Here is a 10731-nt window from a genome sequence, read left to right as displayed (position 1 = left end):
GACTCAGTACCCCTCTGAAATTTTACATTTAAAATAAAAATGTGCCCTGCTACAAATGACAGAATATAATTTAAAATGCAGAAAAAAAGTGAAAGGTGTTTCATTTAAATATATTTTAAATACAAGTATAGATTTGAAAGAATGGTAGCCATGTGAAATTATTGTTAACCTTGACATAAAATAAAAATAGAAAAGTATTATCAAAAGTGGCACCCAAAACATTATTGTGAGTAATATATGCTAAAATACAGACTTCAGCAGAATTAAAGCACAAGTTCTCCCCTGAAGTTCAGCACTGGGGGTTAAAACTGGGAGTTTCCATTAAAAAGTCATTATTCATACACTTGAGTACCAGTGGTAATAAATCCAGATTAGATCTCCTAAAGACCCCAAACAGTTTAACAGCCTAAATTTAATTCTCAGAAGCACATGAGTATTCAGATGAGTAATTAATTTCCTGTGACTTAAAAGAATTATTTTAGCCAAGGTAACTGATGACTGTCACTATTTTAGCCAAGTGTTAGTTTAAAACTCTTTATATTATTTTAGGATAAAATTCAGGCTGTGTGAATCAATGTTTTTTTCTCCATGTGGCAATGGGTGGAATGTATGCACCTGCTCAGCTATCGCAAATCAGCTGGCATACTGTTACCTCATTGAGTGTCTAAGTTTGTAGCACACTTACGAGTCTAGATCTCATTGGCTTTTAATGAGATTTTGGTTAATACAGGCCCAGACTTCTGAAACTGAGGCATAAGCTTAAAGACCACTCAGTGCTTAAAGAGCTTTACCCTACATCATTTTTAGAAGAGGATTTAGGCTCATATGTCATTTAGAATAAATTGTTTTCACCACGGTAATTTCTAAAGCAAGACCTCTATCATGCAACAGCCTCTGAACAAGCAGATCTGGGGTTGCCAAACACCACACACATCAGGTGTGAACCTGCCTGCAAGCTGTTGCTAGACTGTTGTCTAAATATTTGAAGGCACATTTATTCACTCACTGTAAGGAAGCAAATGGTGAATTTTGAAGTGCTGATAACCAGATGTAAGCTAAACAGGAATGGACATTATATTGCAAAATCTAGTACCGTGGAGAAATCCATAAGAAGGAGATATAAATATTTAAAGACTTAGCATTCCTTCAAGGACTTTTTAAAACACAAAAGTATTCTTTTGGGGACTGCACAAACTGCAAAGACAAATAATCAAGGACTTTAATGTGCTGTCAAGACAGTAAACACATTAATGAAATAGTGTTGTACAAAACCCTTCCTTTTTTTTTTAGGGAACATTTAGTTTTGCAAATGCAAATGGATCTCAGTGGTTTAGATTAAATTTGTCATGTTTATGCCTTGCTTAAAAAAAAATTACACTCTGGTTAGTCATACCTCTGTCTCTGTACTCTTCCTGGACAAAAACCAAACCTGCATTGGTTCTTTTTTACCCTTCATAGAAACTGGACCCCTGTACTCCAGGTGGAACTGAGGATCTGAATTTTCTGGTGTCATGAGACACCTGAAATTGAAAAAGAAAACATGTAAATGTACGTACTGTGTCTCCATGCCACAAACTATATAAAATACTAAACATGCTACAGATAGGTGAGCAAATTAACAAAAGAGTCAAATATATCTCTAGATCATGATTATATTTGCATATCAATAACAGTATATCATAATGCAGTCTGCCATATGGTTTCAAGGGAACCCATGTACTTAAATAATGGGTTGGGGGAGTCCTGTCATTTTCAACTCCACAGATACTTTCATCTTATGCTCTTATTTCTTTTAAGATATCAACACTAATAAAAATACTGCACCACTCACCTGTAAGTATATTCAGAGACATTGATCTTTCCCTTTTCTCCAGTAGTTTCTGTTCTGCTTGTTAGATTGACGGTATTCCCAAAGAGACAGTAACGTGGCATCCTTTGGCCTATGACACCTGTGACTACCTCACCAGTATGGATTCCTATTGTTATCTTTAGAAAGAAAAAATAAAGTTTGAATATTCAAAATCAACGTAACTGATCTGATGCTTCTAACTAAACACAGGTATTATGCTATTTTTATCTACTAGAGTTCATTTTTTTCATTGTGCCCCTCTTACTCCTTCAAAGCCTTGCGTTTTGTGTCACTTTTTTATTGCAGTGCAGTGTCATGATCTGCCAATTGTGAAAGAACAAACTGCATATTTTTCGAACATGCACCATGCCATGCTGCTATTATGTACTGTGAAATTAAAGAAACTGGAAATAGAGGCATACTCTGCAGGTCTGTGTTTATTAGTGCTGAGAAGATGTAGAAATGGATGGTGTAGGTCAAGAGAAAAAGATGCTTCCCAGAGGAAACATCATGGTATTTTGCATTTAAAAGATCAAGAGATAGGAGGGGGGTATGGAGAAACTCACTCTTATAGAACATTACAGTTATTGTAATGCCCCACATCAAGCCTTCTCATTTCTTTACCCAATGACAAAGTGAAGTACACAGATCTAAGCTAGGTGCAGCACCAATAATATTCACATAAATAGAAATATGCATCACATTCATTTCCTGTTTTGCTCTCACAACACTCTGATGAGGACAGGTCAATGCAGTCTCCCCCAGTTATGTATTAATGCTGCAACATCTTCATAAAATTCTACAATAAGTGAACTTCCACTAATATCCATTGTTGTCAGCAACCATTGCCATAACTGCCTATGGAACTCTACTGTTCTTTTTGATGCAATATTTTCTCATGCTGACATGAGGATCTGAAGTATGATCAAAAACATCAGTAAGGGAATACTATTGTTCTGTTCATTGAGATGAAGACGACTCAATAAATTGTATTTGATGCACCATGGAAATTTGTTGAATAGATTGAAATGATTGGAAAAAAAGACATAAAGGATGCAGATCTAATTTGGTCATTTAAAAGGTTAAGCACAATAATTAGATTATAAGGTCTGGGAATTGCACATGTCACACCTATGTGTGACTCTTCATAATATTTATATAATAATATAATACAAAACAATATAATATAATGTATATCATTACATATATTATTGTATTGATATATTATATTACATTATATTATCTATATTGGGAGGAGTAACTGACATGCCAGAAGGCTGTGCTGCCATCCAGCGAGACCTGGACAGGCTGGACAGTTGGGCGGGGAAAAATGTAATGAAATATAACAAGGGCAAGTGTAGAGTCCTGCAGCTGGACAAGAACAACCACAGGTTCCAGTATAAGTTGGGGAATGACCTATTAGAGAGCAGTGTAGGGGAAAGGGACCTGGGGTCCTGGTGGACAGTAGGATGACCATGAGCCAGCACTGTGCCCTTGTGGCCAAGAAGGCCAATGGCATCCTCGGGTGGATTAGAAGGGGGGTGGTTAGTAGGTCAAGAGAGGTTCCCCTTCCCCTCTACTCTGCCCTGGTGAGACCACATCTGGAATGTTGTGTCCAGTTCTGGGCCCCTCCATTCAAGAAAGACAGGGAACTGCTGGAAAGAGTCCAGCACAGGGCAACAAAAATGATTAAGGGAGTGGAGGAAAGGCTGAGGGAGCTGGGTCTCTTGAGCTTGGAGGAGACTGAGGGGTGACCTTATTGTTTACAAATACATAAAGGGTGAGGCTCTTCTCGGTGACAACCAATGGTAAGACAAGGGGCAATGGGTGCAAACTGGAACACAAGAGGTTCCACTTATATATGAGAAGAAACTTCTTCTCAGTGAGGGTGACAGAGCACTGGAACAGGCTGCCCAGGGCAGGTTGTGGAGTCTCCTACTCTGTAGACATTGAAAACCCACCTGCACACGTTCCTGTGTAACCTCATCTAGGTGTTCCTGCTCCGGCAGGGGGATTGGACTAGATGATCTTCTGAGGTCCCTTCTAATCCCTAACATTCTGTGATCTGTAGATATCGACTCAAAATCTAACCATACCAAAGCCTGTGTGGCCTGGGACTTCATCGTTATCATCATCTCAAACAATGGGCTCTTCATTCAAGCCCACACATTTACTGACCTGTACAGGCTCACCATCCACTTGAACTTGGCCTGCGATTTCCATCATATCCAATGCCAGGTGGCAGATAGATCGCGCATGATGAATGCAAGGCTCTGGTAGACCACTCACTGTCATATACTTGTCCCCAACTGTTTCCACCTATCAATATATATATTTTTCAATTACTTTATTATCATGGGCTTTAGAGTACTAGAATGGACATAATGCTTCCTTCAAGACTGCTTGTCCTTTCAAATAGTCTCCCTTTACTTTCATTCAAATCACCCTAATTCCCATAATCTCTGCTTGTTATTGAGGAGAACTGATCATATGCCAACAATGTAACAAATTAAAATGACACTGATGGTGTGAACTGGAGGCTTTCTTTTGGGGTCTTCTGAATTTCTGTAGAAAATGAGCACTACGTTTTGACTCACATCCTTGATTCACTTGGTACTGGATGTAAAATTGATTTCCAGTAAAAGCTAAACATGAATCTTCTACATATAAACATACAAGCATTCACATGTACATATATATGGGATATCTATATATCTCTCTACCTATCTACTGCTACAGCCGCATCTGCAACTACATCTCAGTCCTAATGAATGAATGAAATTCACATTGAATAACCAAATCATTTACAACCAAAAGACCCAGGTGTACAACTGAAAATCTTAAAGCACAGGGCCAGCAGAACCACAAACTGCTTGTATAGGTGCTAAACATGGAAGTAGATTTTTATATCCACCTAATGGCTGACTGCAGACATCCTGCTGAGAAGTAAGCCATTTATGTTTCATCACACATTTAGAGATAATCAACATACTTTTCTTTAGCTATTCAATATTAGATAACAAAATTCAAAGACTGAGAACGTAACTATTTATTTTGAAAAGCCTAAAATCCAAAGGATCGAAAAGAATGACGATAATAAATTATTGACAAGTCACAGATTAAACACATTGAAAATAATCTGCTTACCTTATAGACAAATGGATTCTTTCGTGAATCAGTCAGAATATCAAATCTTGTGTAAAGATCATTTAGAAGATTAACAATCTTCATGGCTCCCTCTCCAGAGGCATGTTTACTACAGAAGGCATTGAATCCAACAATGCCACTGAAAAGAATGGTGACATTGTCATAGCGTTTGGCTGGAACGGGACGCTTGTGTCTCAGCTCATTTGCCACTGATGGTGGTAGAACAGAGTACAGTAATCTAAACATGTAAGAAAAGCAAGGCACAAGCAAAACAGAAAGAACCATTAGAACTATACAGACTACATCCAAGACACATATCTTTTTCTGTTCTATTTAACCTATGAGCATGGCAGTCCAGAAAGACAAAGCCATCTACAGCTGCGTCACCGAACTCTGTCAAACAGTACCACTTGGGCATTCATCAAATTTGTCTTGGCTACAGGGACTGCATGTAAGAACATTTGCAAAACTACCGTTTTAGGTAATCCATGAAGCAAAGAAGATTATTCTCCTAACTTTTCCTTATCAGAGACAGAGCCATCAAAACACCTGTACATTTAACATCCTAGACTGTAGATGACATTTGACAAGCTACATAAAGAAATACCCTATGAGGTGTTAAAATAAAAGTCTATTTTTTGACTCCAAAATTAACAGCCTTGAGTATCTCTTCTATTCCTTCCAAGATTCTGTTATTTTTTGAAGAAGGTAACTATAAATAATACATTGTTGTGACTGTTTCAGTTCAAAATCAGGATTTGGTTCTTACGTGTCTGTCTTTTTCTTTTCATCTTCCAGTGCACGCAGTGTGTGCTGCAGTCTGTCAGTGAGGATCTCAAGCTCTTGAGTCAGTTTATATTCCTCTCTGAATTGCTCACCCAAAAGAACCAGATCACGGGTTGCATCATGCAATGGAATATCACTCAGATATAAACCTCTTCTAGTTAAATCATCCAAGTTCATCACACTGCAATGTGGACAAAAATATAATAATATGGCTACAATAAAACTTGCCAAAGGAGCGTTTAAAAGTCAAATGAACAGCAGAGATTGCTGAATAAGAGAAGAAAGCTTATGCCTCTGAACTTGTAATGAGCTTTACCACACATCCCTTCTACAACATTTGTGTTCATTCCTGTTAACACCTGGCTCTTGATTCTTGCATTTAAACACAAAATTCTCATTGACGAGTTTCTTTAACATATCGAATGTACATACTTCAATACATAAATATGAGATTACACTAAGATAGCCTCTTCCCCTTCTGTCTTCATCTACTCTGCCCCTTTTATACAGGAGATTAACGTATCATAACTGTGTAATCTGATGTGGTAGCTCAACATGGCCTTAGCTAAAGAAGCACTCCATTCAATCCCCCATTCCAACCACTTCTTTACAATCATCACTGCTCTATTACACTAAAACTACTTCAAAAATATATGAATCCACAGAGGAAACCAAATCAATTTGACATTTCTTAGCACTCTCAGAGTAAGAAATAAAGGACAAAACTTGCCAAAAATCATGGAATCATGAGGAATTCCCACTTGTACAAACAGGGTCAGTCCATCCCAATGTTTATATTGAATTATTTAATAATTCAATAAATTAATAATGCAATAATGTAAATGCTCCTCCCTCTTTTAGTATAAACATAACAAAGTCCACAAAATCAATACATGAACCAATTAATCTCTGTAGTACTACTCTCATGTTTTTAAAATCAAAAATTGTAAAATGAAAATCAATGTTATAGAACTCTTAAGGTTTAAAGTACCTTGGTGAACAAAGGAAGAGAATGCTATCTGCTTCAGGCAAGTAGATCATTTGCCCTTTCAGGCGTAGGCAGCTGATTTCTGTGCCAGTCAGTTCATCCTCACACTCCAGCTTTTCCACATCCAGCAGCCCCTCCTGGTGATGAGAAGTCACAGTTACATAAGGGCAATGGTACGTGTGTTATGCGCCAGGCCACATATGTACGCGTTTTCACTACGAAGGCAGTCAGAATGTTTGGAATAGAGTTACAGCCTACATTAAAAACCAATCAATTTCTCATTTGAACACCATACACTACCCATATTTTGATACTGTGATTTGCTACCTTAAAGACAGAACGCGTGGTATCTGCCTTTACGTTCATGTTCATAATTTCTTGTTCTCTTCTGTGTCATTTCCTAACAGCAGTTTGATTAAAGTATTGCCTAATCTATGAAGTTGTATATGTGCATGGAAGTATCTCTAAGAAAGCTTGTTGGTTTCTCTCAGGTCCAGTTTTCTAGAAATAAACAGGCTCTTACACCTAGTGGGTGCTACTCTACATGCTGTATTCATTCATGTCACCTGTCTCCTCCCCTCCCCTCTTTATAGAAAAGGACACAGAACTGTGTATGAACGCATGGGCCCAAGCAAGAACACATTTCATGTTTGTCTCACACACTGTTATGAAGCAAAAGTAAATGTAATTGCCTTTCTAAGCTACTTTGGTACAATACCATATAATGGGTTGGCCTGCTGCAAAGAAACATCAGACATGACGCATATGTACTTCAACATCCCTATAAAGCATTCCACTTAGCAGGTACACATGAATTCACAGCTCTGACTTTTCCTTGGCTAAAGACTCAAAAGGGACTGAGAGTACTATAGTGCAAAGAATTTTCTTTGAAGACTTCTGAGCTTTCAGCATTTCTTATCTCTTCAAAGCGTACTTAAAGAAAGGCCAGGTGAATATTCTCTAGTTACCTTGGTCCTCAGTACAAAGACTGTATTGATATGTGAGAGGATTCCATGGAAACTAATATCAATATGAGGCCGGACCAAGGAGAAAACTGACAAAAGACTGCAATTTCCTGGCTGCAGCTAGAATTAAAAAAAAAGAAAAGAAAATGTTATGTTTTATAATAAAAATATGCATGGAGTAACTATATTCAGTTTGCTTAGATTACAATAATGAATGGAAGAGAATATATACTTCATGCATTTCTCCATTAAAACACAAGGTATTTAAATTAAGGACTTTACATCAGAAGTATATCACCTTTCAAGTGCAATTCTAGTCTGCAAGATGACTTTGTAAAATAGTGTTAGACTATCACATTTGTTCTCTGTCACACTGTTCCTACTCTATAGTAAAGAAAATTATTCCAGTGTCTTCCTCTTAAGTGCCCTCCTTCAAACTCCCTTTTCAATACTATGTTCTGTAAAGCATCAGCTCTGATAATAAGGATTCTGACAACCATCCTCAGTAGGCTGAATTGTTAGTTATAGCCACTCAGTGAACACCCTTGGGAAAAATCTGGCAGAGCTACTTACAAAGCTCTTCTTTCAAATCTTTCTGCAAAATTCAGAGAGAAATCACCAAAAACAAATTGCAGAAAAAGCAAATAACATAAAATTGCATTTGAAAATTATGTCAATGATTCAGAATCAACATGGTATGTGCTATTAGCTGCCCTAATTGTAAAGATCATTCAATGTTTTTATCATCTTCCTTTTTGCTTCTCTCATTTTCTGCTTTTACCTGTTGTCTATTTTTAGAAAAAATAAGCAGCTTGTTCAGACAAGAACTGAGGTATCCTATTCATCTACAGAATACAGAATATTAAATGGACCTCTGGGTATTCTTTTTCTGTTAATAATCAGAGGAAATTGCAGCAGCTGCATTCAGTTGAGAACACAGGTTTATATATACACCACAAACAGTTTAGCTCATCTTAGTTAATACTGATACTTTTGATGCACAAGCCAAGAAAGTATGTTACAATTTTGGTTATTCTGCTCTTCAGTTATTGTGCATCTGACAGCTTAAGTATTTGAAGGCATTACTGTCAAGTAATATACTTAGGCTATGTACCTGCTGCTATGCTACACAGTAGTATGGGCAAGACTATTTCCTGAACCCCAGGCCAAGTTGTACTGACTGTCTCACATTCACTTTACAGAGTTATGTGCCACTTTCATAGCAAATGTATCTTGAAGTGAGCTATAAGAAAGAATTGGGTATCAAGCTAACACTTGAATTGTGGGGGTGGTCAGCTGAAGCTTATTTTCTTAATTCACATGGACATGATCATAACAGAGATGTTGTAGAATTAGGGCTATTTTCACAGTCCTTTTACAAACAAGAGGAGCATAACATAGTAAATTTTACACACTTACCTGGGAATGCTGTTTAGATAGAGAATCCTAAATCTACTTTATTCATCTTTACAATAAACCTGTGAAGCATGTAGCATTAGGAATCTCTATGACTATACATGCATGAGAATCATCTAACCTGTGGAAGGACTCTGTATATAGCATTGCCACACTGCGTGACCACCAGATCTCTGTCAAATATTATGTGGAAAGGAAAGGCCTTGCAGAAAGTATAGGGACTGATGCGAGACTCTTGGGTACCATTTTCTTCAAATCTGTCAAGGTCTTCATAGTAGTCCTCTTCCTTAGACTCTTTCTCTTCAATTAAAAATTGAATGTGGTCACATTCCTCATTTCTCTGTTGAATAACCTAGAAAAATGAAGCAAAAATGAAAAACTGAAAGCTGTGCTACTCACTAACTACTGGAATGCTACTATGAAGACAGGAATATATTTAGAGCAGAAAGATGAATTAAAGAATGATATTTGTATATTGAAAAACACTGTATTCTAGTAAGTATTTCTGATTTTAGAGAGTCTTTATAATTCAAGGTGAATAATTATGTCTTTGCTCAGTCACAGTTCTTTCTGTGAACAAAACACTGAAGATCACCCAAATACAATTTAGAAAGCTTGAATGAAATGCACATCCTGAAATCAGGGGTCAATGCTCAGGTTACACTTGCTTTTACCAGCACCTGCCAGGAAACAGGACCCTCCCCTTCCCTTGAACGAACCTGTGGTAAGTAATGAATTACACAGACCACTTAAATCCTTATTTTGATGAACGCTGTTTGCAATGTCATTAACACCACAGCAAACACAGCTGCCAGAGGATGGGCATGTCACAGTCAGCCAGAAGAAAGATGGATGAAGCAGATGTTTTAATACAGGGTCCTTACACATTCCGGCAGATGGCAATATCAGAACCAACAGATAAAACTGAAAGCAATGAAAACCTTCTCCGAGCTGCATTCCATATTAAATGGGTCATCTATGTGAAAAGAACCTCAAATAAGTGTCTTCAATATAGAATTTCACACTTTAGTCATTTTACGCAAAGTTAGTAAAAAAAGAAATTAATAGGGATTATTTTGCTTGCAGTGAGAGTCATGTATTGCAGTATAAATAAAGCTAATAACTAATGGAATCACATAATTTACCTTGAGAGGCCAAACTCACCTCTTCTCAAGCTTAATTGGATTTAATGACTGAAACAGAACAATTCTATTTACACAGTATTGTTCAGCAGCAACTTTTTGGAACATGTTGTAACTGATTCTACTTTCATGTAGAGTCTGATCCTAAAGTCACTGAAGCAAAAAAAAAAAGACTTCTTAAAATCTCTAATGCATCCTGATTCTGCCTTTTATAAATAGTCTAACCACAGAGATGAACATTTACAATAAGAAAACAGAACAGATATGCACAAACCCTTGCGCTTGATTCCCAAGATGTTTAATTTATTAAATATATCTCCTCCACAACTGTCAGCCATGCTAGCTGATGTTGGGGAATGCTGATACCTTTACTTGTTCCTACAAAAATGAAGGAGTGTAAAACAACAAAACAATGTTTTATTGCTAAATGATGCTTAA

General features: G+C 37.1%; 1 protein-coding gene across 2 annotated transcripts in view; it reads right to left on the bottom strand.

Annotated features, from left to right (window-relative positions):
- Positions 1 to 1265: 1265 nt before the first annotated feature.
- Positions 1266 to 10731, bottom strand: part of GUCY1B1 (guanylate cyclase 1 soluble subunit beta 1) — a 37193-nt gene continuing 27727 nt past the window's right edge. Inside the window, exons 5-12 of one of the 2 annotated variants that reach the window (XM_080344003.1) lie at positions 9273 to 9503; positions 7739 to 7855; positions 6774 to 6907; positions 5766 to 5963; positions 4997 to 5234; positions 4028 to 4168; positions 1832 to 1986; positions 1266 to 1520 (exon numbers count right to left, since the gene is read on the bottom strand). In XM_080344003.1, coding sequence (XP_080200129.1) covers positions 1388 to 1520; positions 1832 to 1986; positions 4028 to 4168; positions 4997 to 5234; positions 5766 to 5963; positions 6774 to 6907; positions 7739 to 7855; positions 9273 to 9503 — 1347 coding nt within the window. In that variant the 3' untranslated portion in view covers positions 1266 to 1387. The remainder of the gene's footprint in view (positions 1521 to 1831; positions 1987 to 4027; positions 4169 to 4996; positions 5235 to 5765; positions 5964 to 6773; positions 6908 to 7738; positions 7856 to 9272; positions 9504 to 10731) is intronic. The other variant, XM_080344004.1, reaches the window with a different exon arrangement.

The sequence above is a fragment of the Nesoenas mayeri genome (genome assembly GCF_963082525.1).
Source record: "Nesoenas mayeri genome assembly, chromosome: 4".
In the NCBI taxonomy this organism is placed as follows: Eukaryota; Metazoa; Chordata; class Aves; order Columbiformes; family Columbidae; genus Nesoenas; species Nesoenas mayeri.
The sequence above is the reverse complement of the archived record's forward strand: the minus strand, read 5'-3'. Positions and strand labels throughout refer to the sequence as shown.